We start from the raw sequence: 27,397 nt of genomic DNA, 5'->3' as shown, positions 1-27,397 counted from the left end.
ACACACAAATTTAGCAATTTTATTTAATAATATGAATGAATTCCAAATGTCGGGTTTTGAGTGAAAGAGCAAAATTAAGAGATACAACTTATGAGTGAAAATCTGGAATTATCATAATAAAATATAAATATGTACATATATATAAAAAAAAAATGCATACAATATTAGTAAATCCAATTTTGCTTTATCAATGCAATAAGTTATATGATATATATGTGTCAGCCTATTTTTTATAATAGATACTTCTAATAAGATATAAAGCAAAGCGTAATTTAAATCTACGAGGGTAGCTACTTAGAAATGAAATTAATTAAAATAAAATTTATTTCAACTTGGCTTTGAATAATGCAAATATTTATTTTCAACTTTTGTGTTATGAAATCTTTATATAAAATAAAATCAACTCTTCACACCCATGCACTATTTTTCTCTAATCATTAGATCATTTTGTGGTTAATACCTTTTCCCATTATTTAGTTCAGCCTGCTTTCATAACCATCGTTTTCATTCCTGACAAAAAATAAATACCCATATTATATTTAAGAATATATTTTAATTTCCTATAAAGAGGTTTTGCGAACAGTGGTGAACTACAACAACAAATATTCATTTATATTATTTTAATTAATTGAATTGGCTGACCATACAGCTGTTTCGAGTATTGCCAAATACTCATCATCAGTGGTCTTGGAAATAATTCTTGTATTTAATAATGATTCTTGTATTCGTAAATAATTTTTTGAGACTGCAAGTATCAGGAATCAAACTCGTGCCCTGCCATATTTGAAGCTCAGAGTCAGCGCACCTTAACCAACTGACCCAAAACCGTAGTTGACCTTTATGTTCGCACATTTTTCTGGAGTTTTGTTAATTTGCTGTGAAAGTTTTTATTAACAAATTCACTTGCTGTGTTTTTATTAAAACGAAATCATAAACCAGCTGTAGAATAATTTATTTGTTGCATGATTTATATATTCTTTCTTATGTACAGAACCTAATCTAGGAACTTAATCTTTCCCACATAAATATGATTTTTTTATAAATTTATTTTTTATTTCCATTTTTCGAACAGTAATGAAATACAATAACAAAAATTTTATTTTTTTTTTTTATATTATTTTAATTCATTAAATTTTTGGCTGACCATACAGCTGTTTCGAGTATTGACAACTACCCATCATCAGTGGTCTTGGAAATAATTCTTGTATTTAATTATTCGTTAACAATTACTTTTGAGACTGGAAGTACCAGGAATCGAACCAGGAATTTTGAAATTTAAATTCAATCTTATTCTAACAGCTGATTACCTCTTCAGCTCTTCATTTTTAGCACAAATATTCTATAACAGGTACCTAAATTTTAAATCAATAAATTGAAAAATAAATAAAGATTTACTAAAGAAAAACATCTTCCTGAAACTCCAGTTCAGTTTTTGTGGCAGTAATCCAATTTCGGCAAATCCGATAAATAATGTAAGCTCCACTCATGAAAAGTATATATAAAATATTACATTCCAATAGCTCAAAAAACTAATGCCTTGTTTTCACTATGTCATTTTAGGTAAATGACAATTATAATTGATTGTTGTGTCAAATACGTTTTCATTACAAGACAAGAATGCGAATACGACATCATATGACTACCAGTTTTCATTATACTGACCATGTTTGACGTAGAAAATGACATAGTGAAAACGAGGCATAAGAGACATTTGAATTGAAGACAAATGTGCATGGCTAAATGAACTCAACAAATCGATCTGATCAGAATTACATATATATTCTTTATAGGGTCTACCAAGTTTCCATCAATGCGTTACAATAATTGTGTTAACCCTAATATATGATTTTAACATATTTTTATGTAGAGTATAACTTAACATTTTACAATTTTCCAAGGCCTGTCTTTTCCTTCTTCGATTAAAATGAAAAAAGATTACTCGCATTACAGTGCTTTACATCCGAAGAAAGTTATGTCACCTGTCTTTTATTTTAACTAGCCCATACTGTAAAATGTATAACACAGACTATCCATGTTTTCTCACCTATGACGATTTTACAGTCCCAAGAGACACACACCACTTTTTGACCGTTCAAAAAATTATATGTTTAATACATGAATTTTAATATTCCTGCAATATTTGGTTTATAGATATAATTCCAATACTTATGAATGCTTCTATGTCACGATATGTTATATAGTATAACTTTTGCTATATATAAGTCGTATACACCTCATAAGGAAAGGTCTCTAAGCACGCCGCATTACATGCCAAAAATAAACCTAAAATTGGGTTTATTATGTACTTTATTGTCCTCTACTGAAATTTACTCTACCATTTTATTGTACACATATATTTACTTTTACATAAGTTCAAATAAATGTGAGTAAGGATGTCCTTCATTGTTTTATTATAGTCTCTTTACCTATTCACTTAAATGAACAATGTAAACCGTTTCCTTTTAACAGGTAACGAAACGGGTTTTTATTTTTTAGTCATTTTTTTTTCTTTTGAAGTAAAATATATTGTGCTCACCGATATTTTATCTATTTTTGAATAGAAATTTTTCTATTTATTTATTTCTTTTTCAGTTAAGATTATCTATCGTACTTTTTCTTTGTATGGTTATTCAATCCGTGGTCCGGATTTGCACTATTTCAGGAATATCTATTAAACAAAACCTTTTTTTTTAGTCATTATATCTTTATTTAGAATTTGTCACTTAACAATACAGATTTTCCATTTCACAGAAATAGTGATATTGTAGTAGATACATTTAGCGCATTACGGGGAGACTACGGTCAAGATCCATCCGAACGAACTATGGAAAAGAATGTGAAGTACGGCTATACTAAGATCTGGATATCACTAAACTGCATTGTATTTTTGTTGTTAATAAAAATCTTGAAGCAGATCCTTTACTTTGGGTAAGGTCCAATGGTAAGAGCAGTTTCACGAACTTTCTAGTCATGACAATGAAGATATGTTATACCCAGAGACAAATCATAAATTTCAATTTCGTTACAATTACTGTTACTATTATTTTTATAATTATTTTGGTTGTGCCAAAATTTAAAAGGTATTATTTTTTGTAGCGGTTTTCCCATATCAATTAAGCTACTCAAAAGCAGTTTGCGCCTCACATTTATAACTGAGCAATCCTGTTTAGACTACCGTACCGAAGCAGAGTCTCGTGACAGTAACCAAAGTTTAAACGAAATTTGTCTCTTGCTTTCATTCTTAAATCTTAAATATTCATTAAAAGCAACAATAATTTCATATTTGAAGTGACCATGACTGTCTGCATAACATAAATCTACTGGTTTTTATTTTTATTTATAAATTTGCCTTCATTTTTAAGTTATAATAAATTTGTTTATTTTTTATCTGTTGTGTAAAATTAAAAGCATATATAATTTAATTCAAATCTTTATTTCAATTTTAAATACACAATAAAATATAATTACAATGGTTTTTAAGTTTAAATACTTTTTAAAAATATAATTTATCAATGAATATAATTAATTTCGGAATTATATACATTGAAGTACATAGATGATTTTGTCTATTTGTTTTATGTTAGTATCTTTCTTTCTGTAAAATTAATTGTTACATGAATTTTCTTGTTAGTAAGGGAAAAGCCCAAAAAAAAATAATTTTCAAAATATATAAACAATTATTTAACATATAAAGTTTATAAACGGCAAAAAAATATAATTTAAGTTTTATCATTTAACAAATTATCAAAAATATAAACAAATAAAAATTACTAAAAAAATATATGTATATTGATTAATGTTAGAGATAATGGAAGTCTCTGCTCATTTAAAAGCATTAAACATAAAATATATAATTACAGGATAAAGTGATAAGTTCAACAAAATCGTTGTACTTTTACATAAAAACAATACAAAAAATATGTGTTGGTATAAAGAAAGAAATTTCAAATTTTTTCAGTCGTGTTTTTCTATTAATTCATAATTTCAAATTAGTAAAATTGTTAATTTAATTTTTTTTCCTATTTTTAACATATTCAGTACATTTTTAGCTTAACGTTAGCTGACTTTTTAAGACTTCTTCCAATTCTTAATTAAATTTCATTTTTTTTATAGATTGCACGCCAGCGTCAAACACGCATTTAATTTGTTAAAATTCTTAAAATAATTTTCTTAATTTATTTAATTATGCATTTTTTTCAATGATTCTTAATTCCACATTATATCTAAACAAAAATTATTATTTATACATCAATTTGAATTTTTTAAATATACACAATTGAAGTAATTTTGTTAAATTCATGTTTTAAATACTCAAATTTGCAGTTTCTTATGACAAAAATATTGTACAAAAATTCATTATGACAATGACAAATAATTCATCTAATATTATTACCAAAACATACTATTTAAACTTTTAGGAAATTAATTTAAAACCATTTTTTAAATATAAGCGCATCAAAAATATTTAATTTATTTTCAATATTTTCAAGGTGCTTATATCTTTTCCACAAATTTCTAAAATTTTTATTTAATTATATCTATATTTTCTTATTGATTCCAAAATACGAAAATTGACTTTATATATGGTTTGCATAATAATTATCCCAGAACTCAAAAATATCAATCGTTTTCCAAAATCTAATTAATTATTTCTGAAATAATTTTTAATTTCACTTTTAATCAATTAAATTTTGAGTATTAATTTTAAGCTCATTAAATTTCTGTTATTCAAATCAGCTTAAAAATATAATTAACCAAAATTATTAAGAATCATTGAAATGCATACATAGTTTTTTGTTTGCTTCTTATAGCTATTATATGGTATCTATATATATATATAAATTTGACATATTACTTATTAAATTAAGTATTTTTACATTTACCAATAAACATTAAATATTAATATATATGTAAATTTATATTAAAATTATGCAACTCTTAAGTTTGGTAGAAGGATTTGTGGATTAGTTTGTCTAATTTATTGACTTAATTATTTTTAATCGTGATTAATTGTTATTTGTTAGCTGGTTTTATTTTTGATGAAGTTTGTGTTAAATGATCATGTATTAATTATTATATTAAATAATTGTTAAATTTAAGCGCGATCTTTTCAAGTGTTAAACTATCAATTTTGTAAATAAGTTTTCTAATATGAAATCTTTTTATCTTATATTTGTAAATAAATTTAACACTGATTTATTTTCTTTTTGGCTACGTGCTTTACTGAATACGTTCCAAAAACGTAATGTCTCATCGCCAGCGCCCGTAACTATAGCTTCACCATCTGGACTCAAAGCTAAATATAACACTCGATACGAATGACCAGTTAATTTGGCAACTTGTGTTAGAGATGGATATTTCCACACAAGTATTTGATTCTGTGAGTAACCATGTGTCGAGACTAACTCAGATGAATGCTTAGACCAGGCTAAATTGCATACTTGTGAACCGGTATCAACACATTGCATAGGTTGTCCGGTAAGTGTATTCCAAAAGCGTATACAACGATCTGCAGTACCACCGCCACTTGCGAGCAGTCCATGATGATGTGGTGACCAGGCTATAGCTTTCACAGCAGCCATATGCTCTGTATATGATTGCACAGGATTAAGTGAATGCTGATTCCATACATACAATCGATTATCATTTCCTCCGCTAGCTAAATACTGATTATCTGGTGACCATTTTAAACCACAAACTTCTTGCCGATGACCAGATAATCTACGTTCGCTTTGCTGAGTAGGTGTGCGTGTATCACGTTGTATTATGAGACGATCTCTCGAACCGCTCGACAGTATATCACCGTTCCAGGCAAGTGCACCTACCCGAGCGGAATGTCCATTTAATCTATTGATCTGAAAAAGTAATAGAAATTAATTGCAATTCAAAACTTGCTTTAAAGTACGATAAGAGTTTTGTGGAACTTATGTTAAGTGGAAGTTAATTTTTTTTGAAGCATATTTTAAGGTGAAAAATATAAAAAATTCAACAAGGGCTCCAATTTATAGAAAATATCGTACACAAAATGCAATGTCATTTTATTAATAAACTATTAAAAATATAAAAAGAAAGAAAACTGGAAATGTCTTCAGATTTAGACAATAATATTTATTGTGAACAAAAATGATAAGATTATGTTTTAGAGCAATGTTTATCAACCTAAAATATAGTGCGGACCGGAAAAATATTCAATCTCTTTTGCTACAGCCGGTAGGATTATTTGTCAAAATATTAGATATTCCCGAAGACACTAAATTCATATATCTTAAAAGAAAAACATTTTTATTAACCCTTTCGTACCTCAACTAACAATATATACCAAAAATTCATAGGTTTTATATTTTTGTTCTTCTATCTTACAATTGTGACATTGATTATTAAACAGTTATTGAATGATTAATACTAAAATAGCACTTCTAATATATCGTCTATTTATATTTGATCATACTAAGAAAGAAATATTTCTCAAAGAAGTTTAGAAATGAAAATGTACTTAATAGTACTCTGATAATCAACTCTAAACTATTCATACAGTGTTTAACTAGCGTAATATCTAAAGAATTAATAATGGGTGCTTTTATAATAGAGTATATAAAGAGGTTTGCGAAAAGTAGTGAACTACAACAATAAAAAATCATTTTTATATTATTTTAATTAATTAAACTTTTGGCAGACCATACAGCTGTTTCGAGTATTGCCAAATACTCATCATCAGTGGTCTTGGAACTAATTCTTGTATTTAATTATTTGTAAATAATTTTTTGAGACTGCAAGTATCAGGAATCAAATTCGTGCCCTGCCAACTGACCCAAAGCCGTACTTGACTTTTATGTTCGCACATTTTTCTGGAGTTTTGTTAATTCGCTGTGAAAGTTTTATTAACAAATTCACTTGCTGTGTTTATATTAGAACGAAATCATAAACCCGCTGTAGAATAATTGAATTAATTATTTATATTTATATTTATTTATTTATATTTATATTTATTTTTAATTGTTAGATTTTAATACTATTCTCTTTATATAAATATATTTTTGTTGAAATTTACTTTATTCTAAATGACTAATCCACGTACTTTGTTATGTTATTTTAGTTTAACATTTAAGTAGAGACAATTATATTAAAAACAATAACAACTACAATAAAAACCTACAGTTTTAACATATTTTTTTAAATATTTTTATCACTCACCTGTTTACTAGCGCTGACATCCCAAACTGTAACGTAACCATGATGTGTGCCAACTGCTACTAAATTGCCACGTTCATTCCAAGATACTGAAGTTACGGTATTTGAATCTGTGCTAAGGTCACATAGACGTGTCACCTGCAAATTTAAAATACAAACAATTATGTAAATAACAGTAAGAAACAAACAGTAGACGCAAATAAATAAAATAAAAACTAACAAAATAATTAGCAATTATTAAATATACATACTTGACTCGTGCAGGCACTCCATAAATATACACAACTACCCAAACCTACGGCAAGTACATTTTGTGATGACCAATCCACAAGATTTAAATAAAAATCATCTTGTAACTCAGGGGCATCTAAGACCTATAAAAACCAAAAACTATTGTTTAATAAAAATTTTGATTGATTTAAAATTTTTTTTAATTACCTTAAACGGAATGCGTGAGATTTTTCTGGTGGCTTTTCTAGGAGATCGTAAAAGTTTTTGACTTTTGGTGCTTACAGGTGATAATGAATAAGGACACTGTTCATTATAATCCTGAAATAAAAAAGAAATGATTAATAATAAAAACATTTTAGATATTTGTATAGACAGTATATATGCTTGCTGTTTATTTGTTGTATAAATAATAGACAAAATTGATGTAACTTTGTTCTTGCCGGCATAACGATTTTTTTCTTTTTATAATTAACATATTTTTGCTAATTTGTTGAAGATAATATACTTGTAGCGTGTGATTGAGATTCATTTATATATTAAACAATATTTTTCAACTATGAGTATTGTTTTAACAATAGTAGTTTATATTTAAAACAATCATTTTTATTCAGTGAAGTAATTAAGATAGGCATTGATCACATTTATATTATTTTTTAGTTTAAATTTTAAAATTATGTATTATACTATAATAAATTTTCTCATCCGGCTTTCACATCCACTTATACATATAAAATATATTGCAATGATAATAACAAAGATCATGTATTCATAACAAAAAATAGTTTTGATTGATTGATGCGAAAAATAGATAAAAAGTATTTTGACATATTGGAATAAATATTGGGATAAACAAGTGCAATAAAAAACATGAAAATCCTAGGTTCCAATTTTGAACCTTCATTCTAATAGCAACAACAGCAAAAATAAAAATAAAATAAAAAAAAAAAAAATATGAGCAATAAAAATATTAATAATATAAAGAAAATATATTTTTTAATACACTTAAGTCATAATCAATTACAACATTAAACACATCAGGTACCACTATTAAGGAATCAACCGATAAAAATACACTTTTAATTATAAATAATGAACTATTCTACACATTAGATCAAAATTGTACAGGCTTTTCTTTATATATTTGCTTCTTAAAACAAATCCACACTCATATAAAAACTGTTTTTACCGCCTATGACAAACCTTATAGGTTAAGAACTAAACAAATTAATGTGAGTACTAATATATCCATATTCAATTCATCTGCAAAACATTTACATACATTTTATACTAGAAGTATTCGAAGTTTGTAAAACGCGCTCTATATATATAAAACTACAAAATTCATAATATTTTTATCTGATAAATTAATGAGGTACTGTGTCAACGAAGCGGATCACTGCGACGATGGCTGATCTTTTATGCTGCTAAATGAATTTAGATATACAGAAGACAATCTGCCCTACAAATAGAGATCAAAATCACAACACTTAAGAATATGCTAACATCAGAAAAGGACAAGAGCTCCCAACCCACTAATCTCCGTAGATCAAAAGCAGTCAAAAAGAATGTGGCTAGAGGTTTCATTCGCCTCCACAGCCAATATTCTAACTCCGCAGACAAGTACATCGTGATCCATCAAATAACTTTTTACATACCATAGTTCTCACACACTATGTAACATATGTATAATATTTATTTTAAAAAACTACAAAAATTAATAATTAAGTAATTTTTTATAAACAATTTTGATAGAGAGGTGTTTCAAACAGTACTAAATCACAACAACAAATTTTTTTATCTATTTTTTAATTGATTGAATTGTTGGTTGACCATGCAGCTGTTTTAAATATGCCAAATACCAATCATTAGTGGTCTTCGAATTATTTCTTATATTTAATTATATAAAATAATTCATAATAATTCCAAGACCACTGATGATGGGTATTTGGCAATACTCGAAGCAGCTGTATGGTCAAGAATTTAATTAATTAAAATAATATAAAAAGAATTTTTGTTGTTGTAGTTCACTACTGTTCAGAAAATCTCTTTATAAAAATTTAATTTCAATTTAATATAAAAAATTTTTAAAATATTAGGCTTCGAAATATAGTAATGCCTTCTCCATATAATTATTTATATACCATACATATATATTTTTTGTGATATAACTAACTTTATATTTACATATTTAGTAATTCCTCAGTTTCTCTCTGATTTAATTGATTATTTATTGAAACATATATATGAACTTATATTTGAATTTCAAATAAATTGCAAAAATTTATTCAGTTACTGTTTAGGAAAAAAAACAGATAAGGTACCGAAGTCATGGCCAAATAAATTTTACATTTTTCGTAATTAAAACGTTTGCGTTGCTATTTTCTCACTTCGATTACAATTTTGTATCTATTGTGATGTAATTGTGCGTATTTCAAGTTTCCATTATTTACGAACATTTCAAATGTTTCGCATTGAAATTAATTGAATATTTTTATATAATTGACACAGTTACACAGAAAAAGTTACAAAAAAATGTTACAGTTTTCTGTAATCAAATTCAACAAAACTGTGTGAATTATGCGTAAAATTTAATTAATTCCATTGCATTGTTGAACATTAGGGTTTCGTAGCTAAAGTTTTGTTGATATATTTCTTATATATAAATACAGTCAAACTTCCATAACTCGAACTTCTATAACTCGAGTTTCGAATAACTCAATCTAAAAAGAGTGCAACAGGGTTTTAGAGAGCAAATTACATATAATTCTGCTTCCATAACTCGAACTTCTATAACTCCAATTTCTCTACAACTCGAACTAAAAATATTGTTACGTACCAATAGAAATGTGGGACAGTGCCTTCTATAAGTCGAATTTTTGTTTTAAGTATGAATACATTTTGGTGTTAGGGGAAGTCCCTTTTTCTAAACCAAATGTTTCAACTTTTTCTTTCTTATGTAGCTTCTTTGTGTAAACGCCAGTCGCTGGTAGTGTAGGTTAAAGTAAATAAAATAACTTCCAATGCTACTCTTAACTATTATATTTAGCTTGACAGTGAAATTTGTACATCAAGCTTTCAGAATACGATATTATTGAGCTATAATCCTCTGCATTCGTGGATCCAATTCTAAGCGCAACGGAAAGTGATGTGGGTTCAGTGGATAAAATTGTTCATTGACCTACCAAAAATGAAATAGAAGACTCATTCAAAATTCTGAATTTTTATTTACAAACGAATGATACTCCAACTGATGATTACTATAAGGCTTGGAATAAATTGGAAACTCTTTTCACTGAAAAGAAGAAAAAGAAATTAAAATCCCAAACCCTAATTTCTGAATATTATACTTCACTATAATTCCGTGCTGTATTTGATTTCAAATACATAAATATTTTAAAATGTAATTCTAGTTTCTTACAAAAATAAAAAAAAATAATAACTCGACGTCTCTTCTCTAACTCGAAGTCTCCATAAGTCGAACTCTTTCTTTCCAAAATGGTACCTCGAGTTATGGAAGTTTGATTGTATATGTAAAATATTTATATATTAAAGATATAAAAACAATTAGGCAAATTTTCCTGACGACAAAACTACAAAAATATCTTTGAAATCTTGAGAACTCAACGAAAACAAACTATAGTCTTAATGAAGATCTTAACACACTATCGTTTCTGTGATAGTTACACCAAAGTATCGCAAACGACATATTTTTTTCTAATCTTTTTTTAACGATAATTGGGAGGAATCGATCTTTCATCTATGTTCACCTAAATACCTACTTAAAGATAGTTTCTTTCACGAAAATATTCTCATCTCCATTAAAAGTGATCTATTGCGCTTGTATTAAATTGAATATGACTTAATCCATATATTATAAAAAAGAACCTAAAAAACATTCATACCGAAAATGACTCAATTGTAAAACCAACTTAAATTGATTATTCATAATAAAGTAAATAATAAAACTAAACTTGACATATATAATGACCAACACTAAATAAATTCTAATTATTTTCAATATATATTTAAAATTCTAAGACTATTTTTATTAACGAATTTCAAAATCCACTTGTTTCCAGGAAAATTTGAGTAAAAGCACAAAACCTTCTTTCAGTAAAATCAATATATTTCTTTTATAAAATAAAATTATCTTAAGTAAATAAGGTCTCAACAATGAATGACTGTGCTTGTACCAGAAAAACTAAACAAACGTTTCGAATGTTATAGCATAAAAAGTGGGGTTCAAATAAAAAAAAGTTATTTATAATATTCAAATATATATGCTTATGAAAATGTAATAGCCATATTTGATGAAGATAACGATAAGAGAAACTTGTTTTCATATCATTGCATACAATTCGATAAAAGTGACTACACTTGACTCACCTAAAAATTTATACCAAAAATGTTTTTTCTCATAATATTGTTTAAATATTTATATAAGAAAAACTACACTTAACAAAGTCCAGAATTTTACTCTTGAAATTAAGTTAAAAAAAATTCTCTAAAACAAATTATATATTAGTATCAACTTAACCTCAATGTATCATTCGATTACCATTTCGTTATAAATGGCAAGATGTATGAAAATATGTAAGAATGTAGTATTAACTTTAAAATATGATATATAGTAATAATATATCAGTAATATATGAGAAAGTTTCAACTGTGACCAACAGTTTTAATTTAATCACAGTTTCAATTAATTTTAACATACAAATAAGATGTATAAACTATTAAATCACATTGAATAAACCACTTAATGACATGCGAGAGAAGACCATTGCGGAAAATATATAATTCAACATTACGAAACTATAGATCTTATGGAATCCGACACGATCACAAGCTCAAGCATTTAAAACATGAACATCATTTGGGAATATACATTGAATCTCATCTGTCATTATCATGCTTAAACCTTAAGAAAATAGTTTTGTTTGATTGAATAATCATCCATTATTTTCATATATCCTAACAAATTAATGCATTTTTGCAAAGCAATCAGTAGTCAGACTGTTAACAATGGATGATTACAGAACAGCGATTGTCGAAAATTCTTTAGAGAAACTGTTTTCAGTATGGATGGGTATCGAAATACAAAAAATGAATGAAATGAAATATTCTATTAAAACCTATAACATTTTGATTTTTTAACAAAATTGTTAAGGTTTTTCGCAAAAATGAATCAAACTATTGAAAAGGTATTTATTTGTATTATCAAATTTGTGGAATCAATTAAAGAATAAGTTAATGACTTAATAGCCTATTAACATCCGAGTTTAGCTTCCAATTTCAATTATAATGAAATTACAATGTGTTGTTTTAACAACTATTTTTTTTCTTCTTAATTTTGTTGCGAAGTGTCAGCTAAAATTGGAAACAGAACTGTCATGTCAAGAGGTTATACTCTATTTAAATGAACCGTTCTTGAGATATTGGGGACTATATTGCTAAACAAAATATACCACCCTATGGAATTTTCTTATTTCTGGAACCACAAAATCATTCAATCTATGACGTTTACACCCTGTACATCAGGGTTGTGATCCGGTTCTTTATTTTAAATTACCCCAACTAAAATACTCAATGAGTACAAAACCAAATTTATATTTATATATAATCTATATATAATTTGACTATATTACATACAAAGCTTAAACTGGATAGTTCTGATATATATAGGTAAAACAGCAATTATTTAAATATATTTTTATTATATGTATTTACTTTTTTGTCTAAAAGGTTATTAACCACCAAGAAATTTCAATTAATGTACATTAAATTCTAATTATAAAGAATATTAAAATATATATATAAATTAATCTTATATATAAATTAAATGTATACAATTTCGAAAAAAAAACCTTTCGTTATCAAGTTAAATTTGTTGATGTTTTGAAAAGAGGGCGTTAAGACTAGTGAAATACAATCTAGCAACTATTAAGATTAAATGTTTAGAATTAATATATTTTAAATAAAATACTAATAAGAAAATTAGTTTATTTTAAAAAGTAATAGAATGAATTATTAATATTGAATAAAATCTAAACTAAACTAAATAGCTAGACCAAGAATACGGGTTTTTTTTATTTTTCAAACAATTAAAAAGCAAAAACCATTACTACTTCCTGTTAATTAAAAAAATTAAAATTCTACTAGATTTTTTTTTACTAGATAAGACAATCTGCTAATATATAAAACAAATTACTTTTCATTCTTTTAATTTTTTTCTTTATAACTATTCTCATTTGTTAGTACATAAAATAAATATTTTTATTTTAAATGACAAAAATTAAGTTGGTTTTATAGACTCTAATGCTATTAGAAAAGTGCTATATCATTGTGCCTGTCACTGATTTCCGCTTTATGGCACTTACCACATTTGTTGACTTATTCAAAATTTTTTGTTTACATTTATTATTATAAAAACTTATTAGAAAAAATCATAATGAAACTAAAAAATTTTCAGTTCAAAAACCACAATTAAGGTTTAATTCAAGTAAAGTTGGAAAGTTACAATCAGCAGTCTACAGTCATGAATATTTGAATCTTGGACTAGTTTTGATTTAATAGAGTTCTAAATTATGTTTTATAGAAAAATTTTTATTACAATAATAAATTTAAAATTCTCTTTAAATATATAATAAAATAAAAATAGAAAAACAGTAGTTCAAATATATCACAAATTTATATAAAAAAAAATACAGGGTACATGTTATACGTTATAAAATCAGCGTAAAATCAGTTCTTATGTCTGGCTGCAAATTGTTGAAAGCTACAAGGTATATCGAATATATATATCGAATAAGACATTACGGCATATATTGACCGAACATGAAAATCAACGACGATCTTCTAACATTAACAGTTAGTTAGCAATAAGCCCAATCAAACGTTTTTACTAGCCTTAAATACTATAAAAATTCATTGAACTATGTTGAACAATTGCTTTCACACTTCTCAGTGAGTTGGAAAAACTAATAGTTATTTTATTGATGTGTTCCGAGACGTGAAAGAGACAAAGTTATCGAAATTTCTGATTTCCAATTTGATCCTGAGTCATTCCGTATTTTGATTAAAGATCATATATTGTAAGAACCCACATAATAGAAATATTTTCAAAATCTACTACATAAAAAACTACTACTAGAAGACTAAAGATAGATAAAGAGCTTCATCACCCCATTTTAGACAGTCCGTAATAGAGTGTTTACACTGAATAAAAAGGATATCAAAAGTTTCATTGATAAAATTGGTCAATAAAATAGGTCTTTCAGAAACCGATATCTGTCGCTTTTGTAAAATAGTTGTTGAAACGCCTGAGGACATTCTTTGTGAATATCCGAAACTGAACAGCAGCAGCCTTATCCATCTGAGAGATAGATTTATTGCTCCTTATAACATAAAAAACAATACACAACCAACAAATGTGCTCACATTTAATAAAAACATAATGATCAGTTGAAACAAAACTAATTGTATAGACCAACTGAGTCGCAGGTATATACTATAATATAATTATTATACTATAATACAGTTAATTAATATACTATAATATACTTGATTTACAATAATGATAAACCCATTCATATAGATATAAAAGGTAAAAAATGTCGATGAATTGGGTATAAAGTCTGAAAAAAAAATTATAACTGTGCAATGTTGGTACTGTAACAGAGACCACAATACTCAGCATAAAAAACGAGAAAGGTTTCATACTATATAGAAAAGATCTTTGTTGAATGAATACATAAAAATTATAGCAAAAGATCAAAACAATCATTGGCGACCAAATAAATTAAAAGAACCCAATTCTGCTCTAGAACAATAATTGTTATTAGATCTATACTTATATACCTATCAAGGAAATAATCATTATAATAATATAATGATTAATATATATAATATATATCAATATGAGTAATAGTTAGAAACCCGATTTTTTCAAATGAACATTTTCTTGGAGATGAAAAATTAAGATGTTTTTTAAATTAGTTAATAAAATTAGTTAGATTATTAGTATCGATTAACAGGAATCGATCTATGCAATAATAGGAACTAGTCTACTTTAATTCTAAAACAATTAATGTATTATTATATTGTGACTAATAATATTTTTTAATTAAAAAATATTAGATATATGGTTTCAAAAAAAATTAAATAAATATTTAGTACTATAAAACATAGTTCATATTAGACTGAAGCAGATTAGAGAATATGAAACTGGTTTGACTACAGATCTTAAGCTCGTAAGATATTTAAATATTTTACCTTATCTGATTTCGAAGTACTTCAGAAAACTACATTACAAAATACGAAAAATAATAATTATGTACAAGGAACATATACGAAAACATATGTTATATGTGAGTACTAAATACATGTACAAAACAAAAAATTATATACAAATTGTTAGAAATACATTGTTGACGCAAATACTTTTAAATTTTTAGCTTTTAATTGTGGCTTTTAAGTAGACAAGCAAGCATTTGTCAAGAACATTAACCTTAAAATTGTCAAAACATGGCTACCAGTCTAACTACAAAGTCAAAAAAATTAAAAAAAAAATTACCAACAAGAGTAGAGGAAACAAAATACATAAAAGACAACTTCCAAAACATGTTGATGTGATTATGATGAGATTGTGAAAATAACATCGCAACAATAATGACTTCCTTTCTATTTGGGCTCAAATTACGGCCGCTGTTTGTAACAGTATTAACACTTTCTGACCTCATGCGTTGCTCATTATAAAATGATTTTCATGTACTAAGTTTTACACAGACTTTTTGTTATCTTACTTACATAAAGTTTTAATACAATATACGAAAGTAGAAAAAATTGTCTTAAATTTTAAATATAATGGGTAGATAAATATTTATATAAAAATTTTAATTTTCACTAAAATTATCTAAAAACCTATTATTGAGTAATATGACCATCTATTAAGGTGAGGTTATTTTTCAATCTTATTATTAATTTTTTTAATAAAGTAAATTAAATAAATATATATCACTTAAAGGGTTGTGAGGCTTTTAATAAAATAAAATTTTAAACCAATTAAATAGAAATATGTCTTAGCATATATGCAAAATTTTCAAATATATATCTTCACATTTTTCTTGAACCACAATGTACATATGCTACATAATCTCTTTAACCCTAGTACTTTCTTTATAATACATATAACTAATTTTTTTTAATTTTTAATAAATGAAATACATTATTGAAAATTTTTTTAAGTATCAGTTTGCATCACTAATACTTAAATGTGAACACTCATCATCATAAAGAGACACTGTTAGTGTTCTTAATCTTCAGGTAACCATCTTTCAAGTGTTCTTTAGGTTTGTTGTACTGAGAATCATCAGAGTATTATTTGTCCTTAAGTCATTTTTGGTCAAGACTGCTAATACAACCTTACCTAACCTAATACAATTATGTTATATATTAATGTATATTACAGACCTTGTGCTACACTGAACAACTAGAGCGAGGTGCATCTCTGACATCGAAATTTCCGGAACAAAATCGAGTAAACCAGACCTGCGTATGGTAGTCACCTACAACATTCTCACCATACGCCCCACATAATTTTCGGCATATTTTTGCAGCAGTTTTATCTTTATTATAGTAATAAAGTATCACATAACGTATTTCTACAAAAATTTCACTCATTCTCAAATCAATATTAGTTTTTACACAAACAACGAATTCCTGTCTTTAAAAAAAAAATATAACGGGATGTGTCACTTTTCAAACACGTGCTTGTTTTTAACACAATCGAATTAGTGTGCGCAACATATATGGGTACCAATATCAGCTAGTAACAAAAAACAGTCGGTATTTTTCATACCACCTAATATATTGGTACACCACGAAATTTCAAAATATAAATTTATAAATTTCAACAATTTTGAACATTCATTAGCCAAGATTTAAATTATTAATTAAATACAGGCAAAGTTATCATATGTGTACTTTAAAACCATCTATTGATTTGTTTAGCCATATATAATTTTAGGACAAGTATCATGAATTAAACTCTCTAGCTATCAAATATCAATTTTATCCACAGATTTACCAAGTCCCTGAGGTTGGCGGTTGATCGGAAGATCAGCAGCCTCGCATCGGAAAAAACACCCAGTACGCAACCATCTTTAAAAGGAAGCCAAGGTTCACACTGGACTGTAGTGCCAAATAAGAGAGGAAGCAGTCAGAAATTAACCCCTTAAAATTTAAACCGTAAACCTACAAATCCAATATACACTTAATTTATGTAATTCAAGTTTCGAGTTAAGTCAATTTTTGTTGTATATTAAGAAATAAAAATTGCACATTATATGCTATTCTTGGAACCAACGTATAAATCATACTTGTATTCATATATAAACTATAATAAATAGTTTTATTCAAAATTAAATGCAATTACCACTTACGGTCCAAAAATTAAACAGGGGCAATAAAACCAATACATCTTTCCAGAGACCATTGATTATGGTATCCAAAATAGGTATATGTTTAGAGCAAGAGTTCATTTGATTAAAAATTAAATTTTTAAATAAAATAAAAAACTATAACACTATTAGTATTTCTAATTATAGGATATATAAATGTTTAATAGTAAGAAATCTATATATGTATATATATTGGCCAGTGTATAAAATTTCAAAATTTTGCGCACACATAATTTTGACAAAATATAATAATTTCAATAATAAATCATGTATGCTAGTCAGTCAAATTCAATTACTTGTATAATTTTTGTATAATTATTATTAATATTAATAAAAAAAAAACAACTACTGCCACGCCTCAAAAACAATACAAACAATAAATTATTCATACTTCAGCATATAATTAGACTTATCGGATGAAATGTCTATCAAACCAATAACATTAAAAATTTATACATATACATATATATATATATATAAATATATAAGCGGAAAACACATTGGAAAAATAGGCACTGTAGCTTTTGGACAGACATTCACTTGTCTTTGATTGACCACGCATATCAAAGGCCGCAGCACTCGGCTTAACTGAACTCGATTCATAAAGCGCATATTTCAGTTGAATTACACAGAAGCAAATTGTTTTAAGAGGCTCTGAAGTCTTTATCTGTTTGACTGGGTGTTTGATTTCAGTATTTAGCATTTTTTTTATAATAAAAATTTAATTTGATTAATCGTTGATAATTTTCAATTCGAAGTTCTTTTATTAAATTAAAATCTTTACTGCTTTTGATCTTAAATGAAATATACTTTGCGGTTTAGCATAAAGTTATTTCTTTTGCTTTTCAGTTCAATTAGGTTCTTGGCATTTAACACTTTATTTCAAGAAGAAAAAAAAAGTGAAGCTAAGTTCAAAATTGATTAATGTTAATTAACATAATCAATTATTTTTTTGTTACCGCATGAGTCAAAATAAGGGGAGTAGCATACTTTGAGATAAATTTTATAAGTATATATGATAGCAAAATTATAGCTAAAAGATAAGGATGGTAATGATTTTAATTTAATCAACAAAAATAAAAAAATATAAAAAGAACAATAAAGTTTATTTTATGATCTATCTATCAAGTACTAGAGAAGCTATCGAACCTACTCTCCGTCTACGACAGCGAAGTACCGCTCATTACTACCGTTAAAGTTTTATATATTATAACAGAGATTTTATGCATATTTAAATAATCCAACTGTTTATTATTCTTAAAATTTGTGGATTCTATTAAAAACAAAAATAATATATTAATCCCTGTTCAAAAAAGATTGAGAACCACTGCTCTAACGAGTTTAGGTACACATTAGTTACAGATGAGTTAAATTATGAATGAAAAACGTGAATATAACCTGACTTAAATAGAGTTTCTTCCTCAGAGATAATAAGCATTGGCCTATTGAGAACCATATTGCTATGAAAACATCAATTTTAATTAATATATGGAGTATTTTCAATAATATAATTAATTTTGTTTACTATTAGAATATTATATTCTTAAACTAATGGACAATAATCTAGGTATGTTTGTGTACATATCAGGAATAGATAAATTTTGAATATATAATGTGAATATACCCTGGCTAAACGTAAGTTTCATTCTGAAAGATGATAAGCATTGGCCCATTGAGAACCATATTACAATAAAAACATCAATTTTATAACTAAGTGTAGTGTTAAAGAGTGTTTTCAGGGCATATTATTTATTTTAAATGCTTTTTCTTTATAATATCCTTTATACTTTACAAATTTGGGTATGAGACACAATGTATAGACTAGTTCTAACTGTATATTAGCTTCCATGTGAATATATATTTAATTGTTTTTTTAATGTCTTTTAAAATAAATAATTTGCTTTGTTATTTGTAATAATTAAGAACTTTAAATGTTTTACTTTTTTTTTAAAGTAATCAACTTTTTAAAAAAAAAAAAGTTTGATCAATAATTGCCACATCTCTCTATCTAAAATCTCTCTATATTAAATTTTAAAAATTACTTTTTGGTAACGTTTACATTTGATCAATAAAAATAAAGAATAGTAATGTATAAAACAATTTGATAGGAAAGTATATGCTAACGAAAGAGACAATAAATCCCTGAAAAATCCCTTTTTTATTGACGCAACATGACTTAGAAACTTACTCTAAGTCTAAAAGGGGGCACAATAGACCCGATGGTCGCATTGTCACATCCCCTCCCCTCACATTATTTATTAAATAACTATTTGATAGCTTCGATTTGTAACAAAAACCAATTATGTGAATCAAATATACTTAATATACCTTTAAACCTATACTAAAAATATAAGTGGTATTTTGAATAGTAGTAAATTACAACAACAAAATTTTATGATTTATTAATTAGTTGAATTTTTACCCGACCATGCTGTTGTTGCGAGTTTTTATTAAGAAACATGGTTTCTTTCGTCATAATTGACTTTAAAAATAAAATTTAAAAATATAAGTGCATAGGTTCAACATTTTTGAACATAACATAGGGAAATACAATTATGCAATAAATTCAAATTAATATCTAAAAGAACAAGTTTTAGAAAATATTACAACCTTGAATTTGACTTACATTCCTACCAAATTGTTTTGATACTTAACTATTTCACCTGCTTTGAGAGATTCTAGTCAAACTTCAAATTTAAACTATCTATCTTTAATTTATTAAAATATGCGCGGTCGAATTGGTTAAAAGTATTTCACAGTATTTATGACTATATAGTATATGGCATACAAAATTTAAAAATAAAAATTAAAAAACAAAAATTGAGAGGAAAAAAAATATAAAAATAAAAAATTATTGAAAGTATGCAAAACTCAAATTCATTATTCATTTGAACGTATTTTACATGACTTGACTGGTTTTAATTTCTGGCTTACAAAAACGAGCAGGAATTAAATTCCAAGCCACTTTAAGCTCCACCCACCTTTTTTTGTCATCGACACATGCTTTCATGACTCGAAAATCTTATACGAATCGAAATGATTCCCGCCAAAAATTTGTATCTTTTTTTATACTAAAAATATATGAAGTATTTTGTGAACGAAACACAAGCGTAAAACAAAAATGAAAGCAATCAATTTTTTTGGTAGACTTGCCGGAATCTAAACCGGCAAATGAAGTAAAGTGAACGAGTTTTATTTTATTAAAATAAAAATTGTATTATTGCAAATATACTATATCATATGTATATCGATATAAATATATATCAAAAATATATATAGATTAGATTAGATTATGCTGGCAGGCCATAAAGGCCACGCGTAGACCACTAGGGTCCATTGCGATACCAGATCAGAGTCTTGTTTTAGCGATTGTAAGCATCACTTAAGATGCGCGTTTCATTAGCAAAATTTATTAAGATTCCAACAGAAATCTCAGGTATGTACTCCAGTCCTGCAAAACTGAAAGCTCCCAAGTATTTTTGTCGAGTTCTCGAGAGAGCCGGGCAATTACACATCAGATGCTCTAGAGTTTCCTTTGCATCCGGCTCATTGCATTTTCTGCAAGCATCGTTGTGAATTAGGTTTAGTTTTCGGGCATGTGATGCAACCAAACAGTGACCTGTCAACACACCAATTAATGTTCTACAGTTCCTTCGGTTTAACGAAGGAATAATATATATAAGAAATGTACAATTTTTTTTTATTTATACATATATTTCCCATCATTAAAACAATAATAATGATGAAGTATAAAGTTCATAACCCGCACTTGAATTATTGTAGCTTTTACTTGATTATACCCACAAATGCTTTAAACTTGGTCTAGGTCTACACTACAGTACTCATAAGTGCTATGAAGACCATTAGTTAAAGGCATCTCGTGGTTACAACAACAAAAAAGAAGAAAATTTATTCAAAACGTGAGAATTAAATTTATATCTTTTCATACCAAAAAAATTATTGCCTGGAATTACCACTAAAGCTTTTATTTACTGCGTTGAGGTTTTTCTAGTTTTTTTTTTTAAGTATGATTTTTTTTAAGTGCGAGAAATCGTGATTACTTGAATAATTTTCTATGCATAATTTGAATTTTATTATTTTTTTTGTACAAAAGAAAATAATAAAAAAATTTGTATTATTCTACGGATTATTATAAATATTAGAAGAGATCTTAAAATGTTTTTATTTTTTTGTATTTCTAAGTTTAAATTTAGTTTAGCTGCAATAAACAACTTTTAGGGCCGATTTCGCAGTCGTAACATAAGTCTCGATACTGACTATCTCATGGTGAACATAATTCTTATGATAAAACTCACAAATTTTGCGGAGAGATTTTATAAATACTTAAGTCAGACTTAAGTTACGACTGTGAAGTCGGCGTTTAGAAAAATACCGTATACTATATAAACATATTTATATTTTATGTATCATTCTAATGTAAAATTTACAAAAAATACGACTATATAGATATATGTTATATATTATATCTTCTTAGTTTCTTTTGTATAAAGTTAAATATGAAAAAAGAGATTTCTACAACAACAAAATTCTTTCATATTATTTTAATTACTTGAATTTTTGGCTGACCATACCACTGTGTCAAGTATTGCCAAATACCCATCATCAGTGGTCTTGAAAATATTTCTTGCATTTAATTATTCGTAAATAATTTTTTGGTACTGCAAGTATACCAGGGTTATATATATAATAGATATAATATTATATATATCTTATATATATAATTCTTCTGTACGTGTGTTGACAGTGAACTCCTCCTAAACGGCTGTTCCGATTTTGATGAAATTTTTTGTGTGTGTTCAAGTGGATTCAAGGAAGGTTTAGATTCACAATTTGGCCCACTGGATAATGTCTTTTTAATCAGTTATTTATTTTTTGGTATCCATATACATTGTGACCGAAAAGCTTCCGGAAATTTTAAATAAAACGCAAAATTCTTAATCTTCATCAATATTTATTTTATCTCCTTCAAAATATGCTCCATTAGAAGCGATACACAAATGCCAACGTTTCTTCCAATCATCAAAACATTTTTTATAGGCGCTTTCCGGTATGGCTTTGAGTTCCCTCTGCGAATTCTGTTTTACGTCTTCTATGGATTCAAAACGCGTTCCTCTGAGTGGTAATTTGAGGTTGGGAAACAGGAAAAAGTCACACGGTGCAAGATCAGGTGAATACGGTGGCTGTTCGATGGTATTTATTGAATGTTTGGCCTTAAAATCGTTGATAATGTTGAACAAATTGAGGTGAATCGGAACAAGCCGGGCGTTGACACGTCGCATACACAAATTGTCCACCAAAATCAAACGAGCCATCTCACGACCGATGCCTAGCTCTCGTGCTATCTCTCTAACACTCACATGAGGATTTTTGAACACGATTTCCTTTGCCTTTTCAATGTTTTCGTCGGTGGTAGAGGTCGAAGGTCGTCCAGAACGCGGCATGTCTTCGACGGTCGTACGACAGTCCTGAAAGGCTTTGTACCACTCATAAACTTGAGTTTTCGATAAAACTGATTCCCCATAAGCCTTTTGTAGCATTCGCAACGATTCTGCACACGAAATTTCGTTCGAAAAACAAAATTTGATGCAAACTCTTTGTTCAATATTTTTTTCCATTGTTTTTTTCGCAACGCACTACTGAGGTGAACTGGTTTCAACAGCTGCCGTAAACGAACTGTCCGACAGATCGCGCTCATTTTTGGCATAGTAATTAAGGACAGTGCTGCCAAACTACATAAACTTAAAATATCGAAAAATATACAGCGCGCGAATTTTAAATGAGAACCTCCGAAAACTTTTCGGTCACAATGTACATTTATATTAAAAATTTTAAATTTATTCATGCTTACTTTGATTTGTTTAAAAACTTTAAAATCTCTAAAATGAATTGTAAAACTGACGTTGCATAGCTTAAGTGCATTTAAATTCCGCAACATAATTATAGGTGAGACCATTTTTAATCTTAAGTTATGTGGTGGTATTCCTGGTAAATCCAGCGAATTCAAAAATTCAACACACAAAAAAGAAGAATTATATATACATATAAAGATATAAATATCGTACAAAAAACAATGCCACGTCTTCGTGGACAAGGAGGAAATATGGGTCGACGGACTCGGAATTCATAATTACTCCAGAACCGTCGGTTAAATAGATCGGCAGAAAACAATGAAGATGTAAGAAACCAGGATGCAATTACACGTGCTAATGAAAGTCAAGAGCAACGCAACGAACGCCAGGAAAATTAACTGCAAGGGGAAACAACGTTCGCCGGGTCAGCTAGTAATAATATATATAATAGAGAGGTTTCTAACAACAGTGCATTACAAACAGAAAATTTTATTATTTTTTATTAATTGACTTTCTGACTGACCATACAGTTGTTTCGAATAAGGCTAAATACCTATCAGCTATGGTCTTAAAATTATTAAAAGTGTGGTCTAAATTTGTTATTCTAGAATTCTTGAAATAATAATAGTGTCTAACAAGTAAAATAGTCACTGTCATCATAATTGACATTAAAATTAAACTTAATATAGTAAAATATATAAATACATATAATAATATAAAATATATTATTGATATATAAAATATATGATTAATATATGAAATATATTACTAATATGTAAAATATGTTAATATATAAAATATATTATTAATATAGAAAATATATAATTAATATATAAAATATATTATTAACATATAAAATATATTATTAATATATAAAATATATTATTAATATATAAAATATATTAGTAATATATAAAATATATTAAAAATAAAATAGTCACCGTCATAACTGATATTAAAACCAAACTTAATATAGTAAAATATATAAATACATACAATAATATAAAATATATTATTAATATATAATATATATTCTTAATATATAAAATATATTATTAATATATGAAATATATTACTAATATGTAAAATATGTTAATATTTAAAATATATTATTAGTATAGAAAATATATAATTAATATATGAAATATAATTTTGAATTTGTTATTTGAACTTTCGTTTAATACTTTTTAATATATTCTATATATGCACAACGGAACCAAAAATGTGACGAATGGATGTATATAGATTTTATTAATATTAATTATTGTTTATTAATTTTAGAGTTCGGAACCCGATGCTGACTGTCAAGGAGATGTATAGAAATATAGGATATATATAAAAAATATTAAACATGCGTTTAATATTATAAAAACAAGGTGACCTGTAGTCGGATATAAAATATGTAAAAAACATTATATAAAATTTATTATTAATATATTTTATAAATGATTATGTATATATATATGTTATTAAAATATATAATGAAACCTCAACTATAATACTATATAAAAAAATTGCAACAACAACATTTAAGCTATAGATATATAAATAATATTTGTCAAACTTATAATTCTGCAACTTTAATTAAAATATTTCATAAGTTTTTCAATGTGTAGTAGTTTTTGTGTTAATGACCAAAGCAGACTGAATATTTAATTAGGCTTTGGGCTTATAATTTTGATTCTCCATTTTTATTTTCGTATGGTTTATGAGTTTTCATGCCTGAATTTTTAATTATATGAAATAATTTTTAAAAAAATATATGATAAATTGTTTAGACTTTGTTATTGTCAATGGTATATTTGTAGTTGTCTGTAATTTTTGACACAATTAGTGCTATGGCTACTGGTATTTTGATCTACGATCAAAAAAATTTATTACACAAACTTACAAATGCGGCGCGGGCCTACAAAATAAATTAACATTTTTTTTTTATTTAAGGAGTGCTGAAATGTAAATGTAATTTGAGCTTTTCACTTTTGTGATGGGTGAGATGAAGATGAATTGCTTTAACCCATAATTTAGGTTACAATCCATACATACGGGTATATTCTTATATGTTTGTGTGTCTTTTATGTTAGAAAGTAATGTATGTATGTATATATAAAAACAATTGAAAATGGAAATGTCATTTCACTTTAAGAGGCGTAAAAATGATTATACTTTACACTCCATTTTAAACTTTTTACTTTCAACTAAAAATGAAATTTGCTTTAATAATTTGTTAAAAGAAAGGTTTTAAAGTGAAAGGACATTAAAAGATAATTAAAACAATATAATAAAGTTTTTCATTTAGAAAAGATACAAAAAAAAGAAATTAAAGTTTTAACAGAAGAAAAGCTTGAAATTTATCTTAATATAATTGAGATGAAAACACTATAAATGAACTATAGTTAAAAAAAACAAGATAGTGGTTAGTATAACCGCTGACTAACTATTTAATAGTCATGCTCTTGGACTAGGAATTATCTAAAAGTAATCAATCGCCGCCACCTGTAAATTTTTATTGTCACCTGTTAATAGTGCAGCTTAAGAGATTAACAAGTCTTGGGAAAATGTTAAGCCTAATGTAAGCGATATTTTATAACACAAAAAAGGTATATATAAAGGATCATGGTTTGTATAATCGGTTACTAGTTATTTAATAGTAACGTTCTTAGGCTGAGAATTCTCTTTTATAAATATTGTAAAAATTGTGGAGATGAGGAGAAAGAAGAAAAAGTTAAAAACTTCTTATCCAATCAATGGGATATTTTTAAAAAAGATCCTAACAGAACATTGTAACAAGCATCTGCATAAATATTTTAAATATAAAACCCTAGAATTCTACAAAATAGAAATTATAATTTAAGATAAAAAAATAACCAGTGCTGAAAAAATTGAGAATAGTTTTATCTTTGTATATATTTATATTTATTTTATTTTATTATAATTTTGTTCTATTTTATTCTAATTTTATTTTATTCCATTTTATTATAATTTTGTTCTATTTTATTTTATTATTTTTATTTTATTTTATTATATTTTTATTGTATTTTATTATATTGTTATTTTGTTTTATTATATTTTTATTGTATTTAATTATATTTTATTTTAATTTATCATATTTTAATTTTATTTTATTATATTTTTAGTTCATTATATTCTTATTTTATTTTATTATATTTTTATTTCATTTTATTATATTTTTATTTCGTTTTATTATATTTTTATTTCATTTTAATATATTTTTATTTCATTTCATTATATTTTAATATATTATATCTTGTTATATATTATAATATTTTATATTATGTTGTGTTATATTTCAAATATGTTATTATATTTCATTACATATTTATTTTACTATATTAGAGTATATTTTTATTTATTAGAGCATATTAGAGTATATCACATGATTTTATTTTAATTTTATATTATTATTTTATTTTATTATTTTTTTTTATTATATTTTTTTACTATATATTTTTTTTAATATTGGATACCTTAAAAAATTTTGAATAAATTCTTCTCTAACCTAATAAATTAAATAGTAATCTTTGTTTTGATTGTTAGATTGCTTGGCCTTATTCAAATACCAATATGACATAATATCTTAAAAACCCATTTTTAAGAACTATTTTTTTTGTATCTCTTCTATTCACATTT

At 26.2% G+C, this 27,397-nt stretch overlaps 1 protein-coding gene across 1 annotated transcript in view; it reads right to left on the bottom strand.

Moving 5' to 3' along the window:
- Positions 1–4,918: 4,918 nt before the first annotated feature.
- The window catches only part of LOC119669973 (fizzy-related protein homolog), a 55,925-nt gene continuing 33,446 nt past the window's right edge, over positions 4,919–27,397 (bottom strand). Inside the window, exons 4-7 of the mRNA XM_038080040.1 lie at positions 7,627–7,737; positions 7,440–7,562; positions 7,192–7,326; positions 4,919–5,855 (exon numbers count right to left, since the gene is read on the bottom strand). Of these exons, the coding sequence (XP_037935968.1) occupies positions 5,163–5,855; positions 7,192–7,326; positions 7,440–7,562; positions 7,627–7,737 (1,062 nt within the window). The 3' untranslated portion in view covers positions 4,919–5,162. The remainder of the gene's footprint in view (positions 5,856–7,191; positions 7,327–7,439; positions 7,563–7,626; positions 7,738–27,397) is intronic.

Source organism: Teleopsis dalmanni, chromosome 1 (genome assembly GCF_002237135.1).
Source record: "Teleopsis dalmanni isolate 2A chromosome 1, ASM223713v2, whole genome shotgun sequence".
NCBI lineage: Eukaryota > Metazoa > Arthropoda > Insecta > Diptera > Diopsidae > Teleopsis > Teleopsis dalmanni.
The sequence above is the reverse complement of the archived record's forward strand: the minus strand, read 5'-3'. Positions and strand labels throughout refer to the sequence as shown.